The sequence below is a fragment of the Saccopteryx leptura genome, chromosome 2 (genome assembly GCF_036850995.1).
Source record: "Saccopteryx leptura isolate mSacLep1 chromosome 2, mSacLep1_pri_phased_curated, whole genome shotgun sequence".
NCBI classification, from domain to species: Eukaryota; Metazoa; Chordata; class Mammalia; order Chiroptera; family Emballonuridae; genus Saccopteryx; species Saccopteryx leptura.
In genome coordinates, this window is record NC_089504.1 from 135,873,155 (window position 1) to 135,893,274 (window position 20,120).

Here is a 20,120-nt window from a genome sequence, read left to right on the forward strand (position 1 = left end):
ACAAGATGAGGTAAAAAAAAAAAAAGGGGGGGGGGACATTATCATGAAGATGAAGGGCTGCCTGCATTATCCCACACTTTCTTTCAACCCTCAGGTGGCCAGATAATTGGAATATCTATTTTTCTAAGTATTTGGAGTTGTTTTTAATTCTAGGAACTTCTCAAACTTTCCCTATTCAATTTAAATCAAAAAGCATTTGAGTTTCCAGAAAACATTCAGCACTTGGTGCGGCAAAGAGGAAAACCAAACATAGACAATGTTCACGTTCCTCTCCAGTATCAAATGGGAGTTATTAAAGTGGAGAGTTGTGTTTCTGCATCAGATGGCATGAACACATCTTAAATACTCCAGTTACAATGGGAGCCAAGTGGTAACCTCTGAGTTTTCTCTACAAACAAAATAGTGGGAGTGAGCTCAGTCTATAAAATAGGAATAAATATATCAAGTCACACTAACGTATTTGGGTAGTCTAATTTTTTTTTTTTTTTTTTTTTTTGTATTTTTCTGAAGCTGGAAAATGGGAGAGACAGTCAGACAGACTCCCGCATGCGCCCGACCGGGATCCACCCGGCACGCCCACCAGGGGGCAACGCTCTGCCCACCAAGGGGCGATGCTCTGCCCCTCCGGGGGGTCGCTCTGTTGTAACCAGAGCCACTCTAGCGCCTGGGGCAGAGGCCAAGGAGCCATCCCCAGCGCCCGGGCCATCTTTGCTCCAATGGAGCCTCGGCTGCGGGAGGGGAAGAGAGAGACAGAGAGGAAGGAGAGGGGGAGGAGTGGAGAAGCAGATGGGCGCTTCTCCTGTGTGCCCTGGCCGGGAATCGAACCCAGGACTTCTGTACGCCAGGCCGACGTTCTACCACTGAGCCAACCAGTCAGGGCCGGTAGCCTAATTTTTTAGAACTATTTTATATCAAAAGATTGACCAAAAGTGTCTGCCTGCTTAAAAAAAAACATTGACTATTTAATTGACAATAATTTTATTGCTATCTTCAAGTATTGCAGATAGACTTTGAGACTGACAAAATGGTTCTGACACCTTTGAAGAAGAGATTAGGCTGACGCCATGGTGACTTGGTTGATAATGATACCTGCCTTCTTATAAGTAGAGGTATTTAATTACTCGCAATTACAACTGCTTCAGAGTACTATAAGCACTCCACTTTGCAGCTCATTAACAGTTATTAGAGCACTTCAGAATTCATTGGAAATCTCTGGAAATAATTACCAAGTTATTAGCATAGACTCTAAATAGACTTCAAAATACATTCCAGAGATATGTTAAAACAGACCATAAGTCCACTATTTGTTGAGGCATTGAATGGAGGCATTGAATGGAATTTAAAAAGTTAAAAGTTTGCAGGGTTGGTGCATTAGGTTTTAATTGGGTAACAGTGAGTGAGCAGGGCTGCCCCAGAAGAACCTGGACAAGAAGAGCCTGTGAACTCCATGCATGCACGCACCCAGCACGCTCCCGGGCTCATGATCGGCTTCGCCAATGTATTCAGTGCATATGTCCTTGTGAACCTGTTGGAGAGGAAGTTATTGGAGGTAGAGACTATATAATAAAGTAGTAGATTGCATGGCTGTTAAACCTATCTATCTAGGTGTGAGGAGGTGGGATTCAGCTGGTGAGGTTGGGCTGAGCAGTGGGGAGCGAAGAGCTCATCCATCCTACATGAGGTGAAGGACAGGGACACACTCTGCCATCTTGCGACTCTTCTGCCCTCCAGAACTCAGGCTAGAAAGCAGCAGTGTTTTCTGTGATTGTCTGTGTCTCACAATGTCTTTGGGGTCCACTGTCTTAATGTATGTTCATGAGAATTCCTTTTCACTCTGGCTTCCTTCAGGTGGTTAGACGACGCTATTATTGACGAGATCACGCCCAAGCTGATTGGGGATCGGCCCAACACTTACACCTACACCAAGGCCTTGGGAGAGATGGTGGTGCAGCAGGAGAGCGGGAACCTGAACATCGCCATCGTGAGGCCGTCCATCGTGGGGGCAACCTGGCAGGAGCCGTTCCCGGTGAGCCCACTCACACTTCCAAGCCAGCGTCCCGGCCCAGTAACTTCCTAGTGTCTTCTCTCTCTCTCTCTCTCTCAGTGCCGGAAATCAAACACCAACTCTATATTAGAGCAAGGTTCCACCTTTGGCTCAGGAATGGTTCAGCACAAGGCTCCTCTGGGGCTTATGCTGACTGATCTGGAGTTGGGTTGAGATCTTAAATTAGCTTCTCATTAACTCTAGTCTTAAAATTTCCACGGGAGATGGTTTCACTTCCTTTTCCACTATAATTTAAATATACCAGCATGTTCTTGATGGTCAAATTGGTGTAAATTCCTGGGCAAATAGGAACCACAAAGCTCACAAAAGGTTCTCAGTTTAGGAATAATAATTGTCAATCTCTGTGTACTGCTCCATCCTTTTGAAAGCACTTTGGATCAAAGTACCTTCTTTGAAGGAATTTTGTGAAGTTTTAGGGCCAGAGAAATTTGAGCTCCACTACTTCCTGACAATGCAGACTCTTGAGTTGTCTCATTTGTAAAACCGGGCTGTTACCACCCATTTTAGGGAGCTTATCAAATAAGACAATGTGTACAGAGTGCTTAGCTGTGCCTGGTCCCAAGTAAAAGTCTCAACAAATAATCTCTTCATCTTCTCATCTCTTCTCTCTCCCCTCCCATTTTACACACGCATTTTAACTTTTACAGATAAAGAAACAGACATAATAAGGTCAACTGACTTGCTGGTGCTAAGGAGACAAACTCAAAAAGACATTTTTCCTCCAACTGTTTCTAAATATAATCTTTCCTCTAACATTTCTAAGCAAGCTAATACAAACGTATATATGTAGATAGATAGTCTGGATCAGGGGTCCCCAAACTTTTTACACAGGGGGCCAGTTCACTGTCCCTCAGACCGTTGGAAGGCCGGACTATAAAAAAAAACTATGGACAAATCCCTATGCACACTGCACATATCTTATTTTAAAGTAAAAAAACAAAACGAGGACAAATACAATATTTAAAATAAAGAACAAGTAAATTTAAATCAACAAACTGACCAGTATTTCCATGGGAACTAGGCTCCTCTCACTGACCACCAATGAAAGAGGTGCCCCTTCCAGAAGTGCAGCGGGGGGCTAGATAAATGGCCTCAGGGGGCCGCATGTGGCCCGCGGGGCCGTAGTTTGGGGACCCCTGGTCTGGATGCTCTAACTCGTAAAATTTAGGCCCTAAGATGTCATTAAACAATTTGAAACTATTCATGACTCCTGCTGGCAGAATTTTAATTCTTGCACAGATAAAGTGCAAAAAATAGATAGCGCTCTGCCACTGACTTTGGTTTGCGATGTGAGAAGTACTGGATCAGTTATATTGTGCTCCTGTTTGAAATGTATTGAGATTAGACTGCAAATGTGCCAAGGGGTTAAAATTTTCTGACATGTGTAACCACTAGAGATCTTTTTTTCATTTTTTTAGGGTTGGGTTGATAACATAAACGGACCTAGTGGACTCATTATTGCGGTATGTATAATAATGGGAAAAGAACTCCTTGAAATGTGGTGGAGGAAGAATAACTAATGGCATACTTAGTGTTGGTTTCGCTTCATTGACTCAAACCATAAATGTTACTTTGCTAACTGCAGTCGAAGCATCTTACCTTAGTTTTGCTGATTGAAAAATAGGTACAGAATGAAATTTTATTTTGCGGTTTTCTTATCAAAAAAGCAGACATAGCCTGACCTGTGGTGGTGCAGTGGATAAAGCGTCGACCTGGAAATGCTGAGGTCGCCAGTTCGAAACCCTGGGCTTGCCTGGTCAAGGCACATATGGGAGTTGATGCTTCCAGCTCCTCCCCACCTTCTCTCTCTGTCTCTCTCTTCTCTCTCTCCCGCTCTCTCTCTCTCCCTTTCTCTCTCCTCTCTAAAGTGAATAAAATTTAAAATAAATAAATAAATAAATAAATAAATAAATAAAAAGCAGACATACTGAGATATCAGTCACTATTTAGGAGAGTTTTTTTGGAAAAGCCTTTGAGCAGAAGACCATGTCTGTAGTTCTCCTTTGTTACCACAAGATGGGGATGTTTCCTCCTTATTGCTGTTCATTAGTAATGAATTAATGCAGCAAACTGGGAAGGCAATAAAAATCATATTCACAAAGATTATTAAATTCTTGATAATAAAACAGGTATAAATTATATAAATACATAAAATACATCAATAGCCAGTTTTTAATAGATACAAGGAAAAGAACTACCAATAGTAGCAAAAACTTAAAATTAAAAATTGATGAATATAAGAAATGCTTTTCAACAATAATCCTGTCACAGACAAGGAGAAACATTTGTGGTTCCCAGTCAGCAGCACTTGTGCGTGTCTCCCTGCATAAACAATGGCCCAGTTGGGCTGGGTGCTTCACAGTTCACGCTGCAGTGTTTTAAGACCAGAACTACAACTCTATTCCTTGGGACAATGAGTGGCAATTCAGTTCTCTCACTGGGTTTAAACCTTACAATCCTCAGACTCCAGACTCTGCCTCTGTTCGCAGAGCTAGGGCCAACGGAACTAAAACACAAATAGAAGACAGTAAATATGACTCCCTGAGCAAGATCGTGATGAACATTCTGATTTCTTTTTCTTTTTTTTTTTTTTTTTCCCTAGCAGCCTCTCTTTCTGTTCTCTACCTGCCTTCTTCTTCTTTGAGGCTTTACTTAGGGTGACAACATGACCTTAGAGTGCGTTTTATTACATCATTTACAAAAATGCAGTTATCCAAAATTTTCCAAACTGGTTTCTTATGTCCAAAGGAAGGGGGACCAGGTACAAGAAAACAGAAATGAGGAACATAAGAAAATGCTAACAACCACTGAAAAGCGATGTGAGAATGTGCAGGGTATAAATAACACTGGGGAACAGAATGTTTGTTGCATCCACAAAAACACTTGTTACCTAATTCGAGTGTGCTGATCTCAAATCTGACATTAGTTTTTCTCTGTAAACTACAGTTTTTTTGCAATTCAAGATTTTAGGTTTTTATCTTATTGTAAAATTTTCAACATTTAGTTTAACACAATGAAGTAGAATGTCTTTTTGGGCATCATCTTTGTGAAAATATAATAATTTATATAATGCAGTAAATACACTAAAACACTAAAAGATATGATTGCATCAGAATTTGTCTACAATTTCAAAATAGAACATATTAAAACACTTATTTTAATCATAAAATTGCATAAAACATAAATTCTATTCAGGCAAAAATTTGTGTTTGTAGCTCTTGCATTTGTGTACTTGTTGAGGACAATCTCGTTTGATGCTCCAGCAGTAGTCTGCTCATCACTAACAGCTCCAAGATTTTCAGGAAACTTATCAAGGTGACTGTTCAGGAAGTGAATCTTAATGCTCATGTTACATCCAATGTCGCGGAAAGCCAACAGCATCCTTTGAACCAGAAGTTCATAGTTTTCTGCTTTTTTGTTGCCAAGGAAGTTCTTTGTAACTGCCACAAAAGACTGCCATGTTGCTTTCTTCTCCTTATTCATCTTCCTGGCAAATTCTTCGTCATGTATGAGGGTTCAAATTTGAGGTCCATCGAATACACCTGCTTTTATTTTCTCAAAAGACAAGGCAGGAAAAACAGAAATAATATGTTGAAAGCATTCACTTTCTCTATTCAAACCCTGAACAAACTGCTTCGTTAAGCCAAGTTTGATGTGAAGTGGGGGAAAAATGATCCTGTCTCAATTAACTACAAGTTCATTCACAATATTTTGCATCCCTACTTCCAGAGCTTCACGTTTCAGCCACTCCTTTCGTGTCCAGTGTTTCTCCCGAGCTCGGCTGTCCCACAAACACAGAAAGCAAGGATACTTCGTGAAACCTCTCTGTTGTTCTAGCAGGAAATTTACCATTTTAAGATCCACACAAATGATCCAGTTATGCTCCTCAGACTTGAGAAAGTCAAGGACATTTTTTATGTCATTATCATCTTCTCGCAGATGAGTTGAATAACCAATTGGAACTGCTGCATAAACATTACCGTTGTGTAGGAGAACACATTTCAGACTTCGTTTTAGAGCTGTCAAGAAATAGCCACCATTCTGTTGGACTGTAAGTGGTAACACCTAGCTGGCTGAGAAGACTACTGATATCATGACAGTAAACAAAGTGTTTGTCTTCAGAAAAAGAGTCCACCAAAATTTGTTCACGCTTCCTGAAATGGGATACTTTAGCTGACCGGTGAAGTACATTCTTTTCTTGAAGCCTAGAGGCTAATAACTCCGCTGCTTTTTTTGATAGGCCCAAATCTCTTACTAAGTCATTTAATTTGGGTTGGCTAAACTGCTGAGTGGTTAATAACTGCTTGGCATCAGAAGAAGACCCTTCAGATTCTACAACCATTTCCTCATGCATCTTATCAAAATATACTGATGACCATGTTCACTTTCTTCGCCCTTAGAAGAAATAAAACCATTGAAAACTGGAACCGGGAGTGTCTCAGAGTGTGGGATAGGTCGTATTGCTGAAGGAATATTCGGATATGCGATCATACGCCATTTTTTCTTGCTGATGCCTTTTGTATGGATCAGACAGAAATAACAGTCACTGCTGTGGTCCTTAGGTTCACGCCAAACCATGAGAATACCAAAAGACATTCCTTTGCGTTTTCCTTTTGTCCAGTCACGAAGCATTTCTTCACAATTATGACACACAATATGAGGAGCCCAATTCTTGTCTTGATCGCCAAGGGGAACTTGAAAATAGGCAATATATGCACATGTCACAAATGATGAAATATTGCGCCTTTGACATTGAAGTGTGTAACAGCCACATATATAACAGAAGGTGTTAGGACTATTCTTACATTTATGCCTACTCGAAGAAGCCATGATTCAATTTTAAAACAAAATAAGAGGGTGTTTTTATCAGATAATAATTTTTTACGTTTAAAAACAACTACAATTATGTAAAAGTGATGTTTGTAAAACATTAATTGACTTGTGGTTATGTTCAATCCAAGAGTTGTTGCCCTTTAACTCCAATTTAGAAACCAAGGCATGCCATTAACTGTAACAAAAAGAAATTAAAATTGCATAAAAACTACAGCATGCACCCAAAAACGGATTTCAGATTTGGAATCACCAATGCATAAATATATAGAAACAGTTCTAAAACCTCATGCAACAGAAAATGAAAAAAAATTGTTCTCCAGTGATCAATTACTTCATAAAATAATTAAGTACAACTTCTTATTTTTTAACTTACTTATTTATTGGCATAACTTATTTATTAACATAAATAATTCCCAATTCTTGCATCTATATAATATCTTTGATCTGTAAGCTGAACCAAAATACCGAAAGGAAAGTACATAATGGTAGCTTTTTCCCAAATAATAACAAAGTTGTTGATAACTGATAGAATTGTATTAATTTTAAAAAATAAATATTTCTTAAACTTTTAGTGTCTGCTGTTGCTTATAAGTTAGTAAGCGCTAGCAGAAAACAACATCATTTAAGAAGTGGTAAAGTAACACAGTATTAACGGGAAATTTGGGAAACAATTTTTAAAATGTCATACAAATTAATTTTTAAAAAGTAAAAAACTAGTTTAGGTGTTTGTTAATTAACTGAATATATCCCCTCTCAAAAAGTTGAGGAATTTCACTCCCTAAAGGAATCTAAGGACCCCTCAATAGTTGTTCATAGACATGTTGGCATTTGAGGTGAACTTGGCTGGAAAGTTGGAGAGATGTCAGCCCTGGTCCAGGAATGTAGTGAGTGGTGGATCGATGCTGTTACTAACGGCCTCAGTATTGGCTCCAGCTGCCACGTCGGCCCAGTTCAGTGTTTGTGCTCCTCTTCCTGTGCAGGCTGGGAAGGGGTTTCTCCGCTCCATCAGAGCCACTCCGATGGCTGTGGCAGATGTGATTCCGGTGGACACAGTCGTCAATCTCACCCTGGCTGTGGGCTGGTACACAGCAGTTCACAGGTGAGGATGCTAAGCTGGCTTTCAAAGATTTTATGATAAGGAGAGTGAATATATTAGCCTTATTTTCAAAAGATATACATTTGATTATAGAAGACCCTGAATGGGAGAGGGTGTCTGTCTCAAAAATTTACATAGTTCCCAATATGCCATCATATATGCATCAAGTTGTGTTACAAGTATTGCTTAGTACTTCACTGATCATAAAGTGACAAACTTTTTAAATTACTTAACCATAAAATTCTTGATACCTAAGAAGCTTTTCTTTCTCTGTAGTAATCTAAAATACGGCTTCCTTTTTTAAGGCAAAGGAGATGAAAGTGAAGGAAATGAGAGCGTATTTTGTATTTCATTGACCTGCTCAGTCCCTGACAAATGGCAGAAGTTCAGTCACCACATACGGGGCATTTCTTGGTACAAAAAAAAAAATAATAAGTTGCTTATATATCTGACTCTGTTAGTAAATGATAAACAGAATTAAATTTTTCTTCCTTGAAGTCATTTTCTTACTTGAAGGATATTTATATATTTTCCAAACCAACAGGACTTAGCTGGATTTAGGAAGAAATATAGCTTATATTTTTGCCGAATAAACATGTTCGTAAGTTAGAAATGTGATCATCTGCATTCTCATTGTCATGACACCTCCATTTGCTCTACAGACTGTCATCCTGTCTGAGATCTCTTTCCCAAACTCACACTCATACACACACACACACACACACACACACACACACACACACACTTTTCCTCGGCTTCTTCCGTTTTGCTTATTAACCCAAAGAAGGAACCAATCAGGAGGGTTGCCTAGGTGGCCTTACTCACAGGAATTACTAAAATAACCTTGTCTAAATATCATTTTCCCTTATCTTTCTTTCATTAGTTCTCTACTTTGACATATTTATCTAAATTTGATTTCATTTTCCAGACCTAAATCAACATTAATCTACCACTGTACATCTGGGAACTTTAATCCTTGTTACTGGGGCAAAATGGGTAAGTACCTATCGCGATATAATGACATAACTACTCTGTCTGTCACCGGGGGGAAAGAATTAGACAATGTGTGTCATAGAGCATAGAGTCTAATGGGGAAAAGACACACAAAAAAATAAGAGATTAAATAATTGCAACTTAATGACGTGTGAGAGTTTAGTAGAATGTACCAAAGAAGGGCCAGTGGGACTATATGCATGATTGTAAGCAATAAGGAGGCTGTTGGCCATAGATACTAAAAAATAAGTGAAACCAAGTAGAAGTCAGCAGTTATGAGCGATGTCAGGGATGGACTGCTCCCACCGCGGCCACTGCTCCGTCTCTGACAGTGTGAAATGACCAAGTAGATTTAGAAAGGCCCAGTAATACAAACTTCTGGGACTGAGTCAGTGATACTCTTCATTCATTATGCAGTCAGCCGCAAGAGTAAGCCTGAAAGTGTCTCATTGGAGTAATTAATTCTGCATAGAATGGAAACTTGACTAACTGATCTTGTACTTCTTTGTCAGTTCAGGAGGAGATTTTTCTTGTCCTTATCTGAAACTTTAGGTCACTTAGCTATTTTTTTAAGAACTAGATGTAGAAAACAATAAAAGGTATTTAACCTGTCAGAATCCAATTTCTAATTCGGAACACTCAGCTGTGCTCTTCTATTTGCAAAGTTGTCACTTCGGTGACAATTAAATGAAATTCTCCAGCAGCAAAGCTCTTCAGGGCATACCCAGCTAGTTAGGTCATATATCAAAATAATTCTGAAAATGTTTGAAAATAAAAATAAATCTCCCCTACCTCAATAACAAAATTAAGATATCACTCATAAGAAGAAGTATTAATAGACATAAACAAGATATTTTAACCTCTTAAATAAAAAGATGCTGCATGTAAATGTTATTTCTGAGATTCAAAATAGTCTTTCAAGCCAAAAATTTTTACTGTTTTATGGAATTATAGACTCTCACAGTTGAAAATTATCTTAAACATAATCTAGGGGCATTTCTTTATGTAACACGAGAGATCCAGAGAGAATAGATCTATTCACACCCGTGCGGGGGGCTAGTGCCTGCCACGTGGGTGGCCCCGTGCCTGCCTGAGTGTGCAGGAACCAGCGCTAGTGATTCCGAAAATTGAATATGATTCCCTCTGGGAGGAGAGGAGCCCAGATTCCTGGCTCAGCTGTTTCTTGAAAATGTTTTCTGTATAGAGTATAAATTTTTCATATAGATTTCCAAATAGTATCTTTTAAGTAGAACAGTATTCCTATTACCATAATAACTGACATCATCATAACTGAATAATGAATTTAGGCATATTCTTGGAAAATTCTGCATAGATAAAATCAAAATTGAATCCAAAGGAATATATTTTGAAAAGAATTATTGAATTTACAAATGTCCATTAAAAGTTTTTAACAAGGTTTTACCTAAGTAATAAAATAAAAAGAAAACATTATTATGAAAAAATAAACTCTAGAGTTAAGAGTAGACAATCGAGTCTGGTTTAGTTCCAGAGAAGTGAAAATTCCAAAGAAGTGAGGCTGCAGTGTTTGAAGTGACCCAGCACAGAGGACCCTGCCATTAGGGTCTCTCTTCTCTTTAAACCCTCAGTGTTAGGGTTTAAGTGATCCCTTATGGAGATTTAAGTAAAATGTTAAGAAACTTTCCTGATGGCCCTGCAAGTAACAATGTAAACGAGAAAATAAGGCCCTTAGGCTCTATCTTGGGGCTTTCAGAGTAGACTAGATAGCCTTGGAATGAATGATGGATTAAAATTTTCCTAAATAATACTTTACTTAATAAGAAAGGGGCCCAATTCTGAACCTAGTCACAAAGTTTCATTTTGCAGGTGACTACTGGCCAGGATAAAAATCTTAATACTCTTTTTAGAGATCGATTATTTTTCTTTCTTTTTATTTTTTTATTTTTCCAAAGTTAGAAGTGGGGAGGCAGTCAGACAGACTCTTGCATATGCCCTACCAGGATCCACCCGGCATGCCCACTAGGGGATGATGCTCTGCGCATCTGGGCATTGCTCCATTGGGGCTGGAGCCATTCTAGCACCTGAGGCGGAGGCCATGGAGCTGTCCTCAGCGCCTGGGCCATGACTGAGGGAGGTGAAGAGAGAGACAGAGAGGAAGGAGAAGGGGAAGGGTGGAGAAGCAGATGGGCGCTTCTCCTGTGTGCCCTGACCAGGAATCGAACCCAGGACTTTCACACTTTGGGCCAATGCTCTACTGCTGAGCCAACTGGCCAGGGCCCAGAGATTGATTCTTGATCCCATACAGCAAATCCTTATTCCTTTTTGCTCTGATCCCTGCACCACAACAGGCTTGTGCACTCTAGACTTACCACTGACTATTTTTTCCCCAGGGTTCCAAGTCTTGGCCACCTTTGAAAAAATCCCATTTGAGAGAGCTTTTAGGAGACCATATGCTGACTTCACAACCAACAGCATCACAACCCAGTACTGGAACGCAGTCAGCCACCGGGCCCCTGCCCTCATCTATGACTTCTATCTGAGGCTCACAGGCCGGAAGCCCAGGTGAGAGGCAGGGACCACAACTTTGCAAGTGTTGCCTCATGGAACACTGGGCCCCAAAGTCCTTAGCCCTCCCTTCACCTGGGGATCAACAATGTGGGAATCTAACACACACACACACACACACACACACACACACACACACACACACACACACACACACACACAGGTATGTATGTATTTTGGGACAAGCAAAGCAATAGTCGTGAGAAGCCCAATGAACCCTGCCTTAAAAATCCTCCATCATAACAGAGGAAGTTAAATGTTAAGGAACTTGCTTGATAAATTCAGCAAGGGATTTCTTTTTTTTCCACCTGATAAAGAAAAGCACCTGAGGGTTTTCTAGATTGTTAGGTAACCGCCAGGTGCACCATGATGGTAGCAGTCTTGCTTACATGCATGGGAAGAAGCGTGATGATTTCCTTTTCATTCTCACCTCCCCCCCCCCCCCCCCGGAAAAGGATATTCTCATCATCCCCGTTTTACAAAGGAGGGGACAGAAGCTAAGGGAAGGATTCAAATAGGCTCACAGGAAGTGATAGAGGAAAGTTTTGGAGAAATTGGAACTAGGCCTCCTGCCACCGAGAGCGGAGTGAAGAAGTGAGCGGGACAAGGTGGAGTGAAGAGTGTGCATGTGCAAAGGCCACTGTCACCATGCAGCTGTGTGACACAGGACACACTCCTTTCTCTCTGTCTCACTTGAATATTATGTGTCTGAAGAGTCATCAGTATTATACTTACCCAAGGCAATTCCTGCAATCAAGAATCAGAAATAGAATAGCCTTGCCTTCTGTGCTAGCTATCTATATACACTTGTATGTATATGTATATGTATATGTATATGTATATGTATATGTATATGTATATGTATATGTATATGTATATGTATATGTATATGTATATGTGGAAGTCTCTCAGCATGGTTAATTTCCATCCTGATTAGCAGAGCAAATGACTAAAACTTAAGCAATGCAGAGTTTACCATAATTTTTCAGAGACCTTATTAAGTGCTAACAATGCAGTAATTGTTGGTTCCTTCTTGAGCAAATTGGAAAGGGGGCCATGGGGAAAATATTTGTATGGTGCTTATTACATAAAGATGGGAAGAGAAGAGAACAAAACATCATAAGCAGAAATGCTGAAGACTTTAAAATATATCAGGGACAGAAGAATACTGTATAAATTATAGAGCAGTTATGTAAGCAGAAAAGAAAACATAAGAGTAAAGGACCCAATACAAATCTTTATGAACCTTTTTGTTCATGAGAAATTAAATTATAATATCTGTAGGAAATAATTAGGTTTGTTTTGTGATAGAAATTTTAAGAATAATCTCTATGGCAGAAAATGCTAGAATCTTTCTATAGCCTTTCCCTCACCAGGCATGTTTGTGTGTGATCTGTGCATTTACAACCACATGTGGAGATATAGTTTCGCTTTGGGCTAAACAAATACCAGTGTACATACATTTTTGTAGAACGCGCCACTGGGTTTGGGGAATTCTGAAGGGGTGGCACTGCTGGGTGGGAAAGTATGTGGCTGCCCTGAATGAAAGTGCTGTCAGTCTGTCCTCCCGCACCAGTATAGGAGGTACAGGTCTGTGCTTCATGACTCTCATCAATGCTTCGTGAAAATCAATCTTGTGAACTGTCCAACTAGAGACAAGAAGTGGCATCTCTTTGTTACTTTGATTTGAGCTCCAAGTCCTCCTTTTTGTTCATTAGACATTCAAGTTTTGCTCATTAGACATTCAATTTTTCTTCTCTGTGAGTTGTTTATTAGACAGTTATCTCTTAAGCATGCAAGTTTTCTCCTATGTGACTTGCCTTCTTCTATTTCTCACCTGTTTTTCTATTGGGTTGGTTTTATTAATTTATGGAAACTCACGTGTGTGTGTGTGTATGTGTGTGTGTGTGTGTGTGTGTGTGTGTGTGAGATGTCTGTGTAAATCTGTATTTGATAGATTATCTCCAAGTCTGTTTCTTTTCTTATAGCTGTTAATATGAATTATTTTATAAAACAAGGGAAGCTACATATAATATAGTTCTTAAAAGCATGGAGTTTGGAGTCAGACTTCTGACTTCACAATTGTAGCCACATGAACCCTAAATTACTTAACTTCTCTACATTCTAACTTCCTCACCTGTTAAAAGAAAAAAAAGGATAGTAATATACCTATCTTATAGGGTTTTGAATAAGTGTGTGTAAAGTACAGTAATCACTGCTATTACTAAAGAAATTCTAAATTTTTATGTGACAAAATGAATCATTCTTTTCCTTTATGGCTTTTACATTTTATATATTAAGAAGATTTCTACCTGAAAAATATAAATATATTTTTTCTTTCTAAAATATACTATTATACTGATATAGTACATCCAATGATATCATTGCACAGTAATTATTTTAAGAATTAAGTCTATTGAAGTCACATCAATTATATCAGTTATAGAATGGGTAAAGAAGAATGTCATTTCATTCCGTTTGCTATAACACAGCATCATGGGCTGGGTGGTTTATAAACAACAGAGGTGATTTCCCATAGTTCTTGATTCTGGGAAGTCTACGATCAGATGCTGGAGGTTGGGTGTGAGCTGGGGGCCCGTTTCCTGGTTCCCAGACAGCATCTTCTTCCCGCGCCCGCACACGCTGCGGGTGCCGAGGGAGCCTTCTGGAGGATCTTTTTATAAGAGCACTCCCCACCTCCCAGTCTTCGCTTCTAAATACTATCACTTTAGGGAGAATATGTTTCAACATGAATTCTGAGCGGACACACGTATTCCATCCATAGCAGATGTGTTAGACAGTAATAGCTTATTAAACCTCTGTTATGAAGCTTGTATCAAAAACAGTGATTTTGCCCTGGCCGGTTGGCTCAGCGGTAGAGCGTCGGCCTAGCGTGCGGAGGACCCGGGTTCGATTCCCGGCCAGGGCACACAGGAGAAGCGCCCATTTGCTTCTCCACCCCTCCGCCGCGCTTTCCTCTCTGTCTCTCTCTTCCCCTCCCGCAGCCAAGGCTCCATTGGAGCAAAGATGTCCCGGGCGCTGGGGATGGCTCTGTGGCCTCTGCCCCAGGCGCTAGAGTGGCTCTGGTCGCAACATGGCGACGCCCAGGATGGGCAGAGCATCGCCCCCTGGTGGGCAGAGCGTCGCCCCTGGTGGGCGTGCCGGGTGGATCCTGGTCGGGCGCATGCGGGAGTCTGTCTGACTGTCTCTCCCTGTTTCCAGCTTCAGAAAAATGAAAAAAACAAACAAACAAAAAAAACAAAACAAAAAAAAACAGTGATTTTACCTCCTGCCTAAGGATTTCCCATAATACAATAAGAGAAGTACCTCGTGAGTCATTAGGAACGACCAGAAATAGGCATTAGGATTGACCAGAAGAAAACAACAATTCCCAGAACAGCATCAGAATTCATTAGTAGGTCGACTACAGTCATCATTGCTACCAAGATTTGCCTAACTGATTAAGATGAAAATCAAATGTTCTATAGGCCCACGGTGATTGATAGCCAGAACACCCAGGTTTGAGCATGGGCTCTGTGACCATGAACCTATTAAACTTTTTGTAAGAGGAAGATAAATAATGTAGACCGCGATGACCTCACAAACTCATGTTGAGTAGCAATTAGATCACATATGGAAGTTTTCCGTAAAGTGTTAAGTTGGGAAGGGCGCACAGCAGGGGTTCCGGCTCCCGAGCACAGATGGCAGGTGCGGCCGCTGTGAGGAATGGGACAGGGTGGTGAGAAGGCAAAAGCAGAGTCTTTCTGACGTCCGTCAAAGCTGGGTTGGACTTCTGGCTTTGACACCTATTATTGTAGCCACTTTATCTTAAGCTCACTTTACCTGTTCATAAAAATGCAGATGTATACGTACCTCACAGGGATGTTATGAGAACTAGTGGAGATGGTTTCTAAAAGTATCAGCATGAGGCCGAACAGAGCAGGTTATCCACGAGCACGTTATTTTTCCTTCAGTCTGAGTTACAGTTAGTATCTGGCGGCGCGGGGAGAGGGGTTCCTCCTGGGTCGTGAGGGGAGTGGGCGCTAATACAGTCAACAGTTCGGCCCAGAAATTCCATACTAAAACATTGGATCAAGCTATTTTTTAAAAAGTCAAAGAACATACAATAAAAAAGAGAAATAAGTTTTCTAATTGTCTACAGCAGACTTAAAAAAAAAACCCACAGTATTCCATTAACGGTGGCTATCTGGCTTGGTTTTAAAATGTTTGCTACTCTTGAGAAGGAGATGGTAGAAAAGAGGGAGAGCAGTTTGGTGGAATTAAAATGCCCAGTGGAACTTCTTTAGCTTAACCCCCACCCCTTCATTCAATAGAGAGTCATTGTGGAAGGCGGGAAAAAAAGAATAAGACTTTTATTGAGGATTGGGGAAAAGAGAGATGGGATAATTATTATATTGTTCTTAAAAATAATTTCTCAGGCATCCCTGTAGAGTAACGGAAGCAGCCATCTGTGCTGTGCTGATCTTTGCTCTTGTCTGCTCTTCACCTCAGGATGACAAAGCTCATGAATCGGCTTCTGAGGACTGTCTCCATGCTGGAGTATTTCATCAACCGCAGTTGGGAATGGAGCACGTTCAACACGGAAATGCTGATGTCTGAGCTGAGTCCGGAAGACCAGAGAGTAAGTGCAGCCCTCACTGACTTCATCAACAGGAAAATCTTACTCACTTGGAATTGGGAAAAATTTGACCAGGAAAGTTGATGGATATGGTTTTAGTTAAAAGGATCAGTCAATGTTATCAACTCAGTTGCAGGAAACAAGTTTAATTTAGGGGAGAGACCTGGGCATCGGTTAGATCCTTACTGCTATTCTGCATTCATGTTTCAGGTACTTGGCTTCAATTCTTGCTCGCCATTTTAGCTGTTATCTTTTCAACACCTTCTGTACCTCCACCTTTTCCCTAACAGCCAGCACAGATGACTAATAAAAAATAATCACCTGTTGCTCATAAACTCTCTCATACATTCTTCTTCTTGTCAAATCAAAATCATTTGGCATCTCAAAACCTATCTAGTTTCTTTCATATATATATATATATATATATATATATTTTTTTTTTTTTTTTTTTTTTTTAAGCAAAGAAAAAAAAGAGGGACAGACAGGAAAGGAGAGAGAGATGAGAAGCATCAACTCGTAGTTGTGGTACTTTCATTGTTAATTGATTGCTTTCTCATATGTGCCTTGACCGGGGGACTCCAGCTGAGCCAGTGACCCCTTGCTCAAGCCAGCAACCGTGGACTTCTAGCAAGCCACCTTTGGGCTTACGCCAGTGACCATGGGGTTATGTCTGTAATCCCATGCTCAAGTCAGCAACCTCAGGGTTTCAATTCTGGGTCCTCAGTGTCCGAAGTCGATGCTCTAACCACTGCACCACTGCCTGATCAGGCAAGTTTCTTCCTTATGTTTTAAAATCTAACCACTACTTCCATTTATTTTATTCCATCTAAGACCCCTTCCATCAGTATTGTCCTCTATCCAGCATTGTCGATCATCCTCCCTGTAATGATTTCAACAATTCATACTTGTATTTCTCAAAACAGGCCTTCATTTTAATTGCTCAGCATCCATGCTATTTACTTCTTTACATTAGCTTTTGGCAATCACAAACAAAAAGCCCTGAAATCTTTGCATGTTCTGAAATTCACAAATATATTATATAAATCTTTATACTTTTTACATGCTCCTAGCTTTTCTTCTCAAGGAATCATGAGTTCCCTGAACATGTCAATAGTTTTCAATTAAAATTTAAAGCTTTCACGCTCGTGATTGACATTTTCCCACTAAAATCTTTTTAAAGAGAAAAGCTTTTCTTGATTTAACTTATCCTCAACAACATGTAGAAGAAACCAAGTCCCACTGAGAAGCAATGTTGGATAGGTAGCTGGCCTCCTTTGCCAGCTAAGGATTTCACTGCCACAAACCAGCCTCACAGAGCATGATTCAAATACCAACCCTAATTTTTTTTGAGGAATCTCCATACTGTTTTCCACAGTGGCTGCACAAGTCTGCCTTCCCACCAGCAGTGCAGGAAGGTTCCCCTTTCTCCACATCCTCGCCAGCACTCTGCCATCCCACTTTTAAGAATATATCCCAAGGACACCATATCACCAACTGAAAAACAGAAATGCACCCCATGTTTATGGCAGCATGGTTCACAATAGCAAAGATCTGGAAACAGCCCAAGTGTCTGTCAGTGGACGAGTGGATTAAAAAGCTGTGGTACATATATACTATGGAATACTATGGGGCCATGAAAAAGAAGGAAATATTACCTTTTGCAACAACATGGATGGACCTGGAAACTATTATGTTGAGTGAAATAAGCCAGGCAGAGAAAGAAAAATATCATATGACCTCACTCATTTGAGGAATCCAAGGAACAATGAGAACTGAGGAACAGAATTGAGACAGAGGAGGGATCAAAGGGACCAGAGGAAAAGAGGACAGAGGGAAAGGGGATGACAGGATGGGATAAACCTTAAGGGGAGGGGGGAGGGTGCTGTAGGGGGAGGGAAGGGAGATGTTGAGGGGAATATGGGGGAGGGGGATGCATTTGGGGTGACCCTAGAATCTATGTAAACACAATTAATTAAATTTTTAAAAAAATCCCAATCTTAGAATGTATGTCACTGAACCTAAGGGTTACTTGCAAAGTCAAACACTCTGAATGTTCTATTGATAAACTGGATGAGGTTTAGAGGGATATTTTAACTGAAATTATCACTGAGTACCTCTACAATTAACATGAACTAGAGCTATTGCTATTTTCAGAAATGTTTACATACCTTGTATGGATAAAATTCTTGTAAGCAGCTGTCTGAAATGCATGGATAATTGATCAAACCAGCTCAAAACCTCAAGTTATTGTACATTATTTTACAAATTAGCTTAAGTTTTTTTGTAGGCTTATGTTTATTGCATTTTCTCCATGAAATTCAATCACCTAAATAATTCAAAAACTAATGAAATTTAGTTTCATTTTTGACATTTTACTATTTTAACCTAAAATAACTTAAACTTTCATGAAAAAAATCAAGTCTGCAATAGACTTACAGATGCTTCCAAGCTATTTTAGCAAAGGTGATAGTCCTGACTGCTTGGGTTTAATTGCCAAACTCTGGCAGGGCTCAACTTCAGTTTGATTTGCCACATGGGGCTGGGTTTCCAAACTGGCGCTTCCTTGAAACCTAACTTGGAGAAGTGAAACAGTATAAAAGTGAAGGCCTCTGTTTATATAGATGAATACATAATACATATTTAGTGATACTGTAGAAAACATGTATATCCAAACAAAATGATACAGAATTCCTTTTGGAAAGCAAGTCATCTTTTGAACAAGTCTATGAAACTCTCTGTAAATTGTTAATCTCATGTGCTTTCTTTGTTAATACTCAAAACCATCTCAAAGATTTGAGGTATCTTACAATAAGCACATATAAGAGACAAAATAGAAATAAAATAAAATTGAATTAAACTATTAAGTCACGAATGAAAAAATAGAATGTCCATCTGCAGTTTATAAGATCCTAAGTCATTGCAGTTAAACAGTGAATCTGTTCTTGAGTGTTTTTGGTGAAAAAGTAAAAAGGAAAATATAGTTTTGTGGCATTCCTTGTACAAGAGAAGAAAATATACTAGTGGTCCAAAAGAAGCAAAGTTTTCCTTACCACTTACCTCTGAGAGAAAAGTTTTGAAGGGCTTCATTTAATGGCACACACAATGGAAAATATCTCAAAAGGAAATGCTCAATATAAATTGATAAGCTATTCCTCAAGGCTTTGCTCCCCAAAGTTGACCTTAATCTGAATAACGAAGTGGTGATATTGTAGAAAGGATGGCAGGCCAAGGGGATATTACCAAAATTAGGAGAAATGGAAAGAAAACGATGCATAATTTGTGTTGGTCCCTAACATATTATTCCATCACTTTTAAAAAGAATTCATCTGCATTTACTTAAAATGAAATTAACTTTAGCCAGACTAATACCAGTTTCTTACATTTCCTTCACAAGGCTTCCTTAAGGTCAAATATAAATATTTGTGTTTAGTCCATGTTTAAATACTGCTAAGCAAAGGGTAATTCCTATTATCAGTGCCTTTGAAGTAACAGCTCAAATAATCTTCTAAACTGACTGGTTACTCATTCATGTAAAAGAAACTTCATTAAGTGAACAGAGTGATTGTCCAGCCATGCAATTCTGACAATCCATTATCTCTTTCTGCTTTTCAGGTATTCAACTTTGATGTGCGCCAGTTGAACTGGTTGGAATACATTGAAAATTATGTTTTAGGAGTTAAGAAGTACTTACTGAAAGAGGATATGGCTGGGGTCCCAGAAGCAAAGCAACATTTAAAAAGGTAAGTATAATCATTTAGTTAATACTATTAGTTTACTAATAGTATTTATTACTATTAATTTTAATTGCTATCATTTTGCTATTGCTATTATTTTATTAACTTTTATTTGTATCTATTACTATTAATAAATTTATTACTGTTTATTCTATTAATTATTGAGCAATTACTATGTGTATGTGATTTTATACCAACCATAAGACTTAAATGGAG

At 39.4% G+C, this 20,120-nt stretch overlaps 1 protein-coding gene across 3 annotated transcripts in view; it reads left to right on the forward strand.

Annotated features, from left to right (window-relative positions):
* Positions 1-20,120, forward strand: part of FAR2 (fatty acyl-CoA reductase 2) — a 142,714-nt gene that overhangs the window by 119,514 nt on the left and 3,080 nt on the right. For all 3 annotated transcript variants that reach the window (XM_066368877.1, XM_066368878.1, XM_066368879.1), the window contains 7 exons: positions 1,849-2,026; positions 3,484-3,528; positions 7,879-7,997; positions 8,923-8,990; positions 11,357-11,528; positions 16,044-16,173; positions 19,783-19,910. In XM_066368877.1, the coding sequence (XP_066224974.1) occupies positions 1,849-2,026; positions 3,484-3,528; positions 7,879-7,997; positions 8,923-8,990; positions 11,357-11,528; positions 16,044-16,173; positions 19,783-19,910 (840 nt within the window). The remainder of the gene's footprint in view (positions 1-1,848; positions 2,027-3,483; positions 3,529-7,878; positions 7,998-8,922; positions 8,991-11,356; positions 11,529-16,043; positions 16,174-19,782; positions 19,911-20,120) is intronic.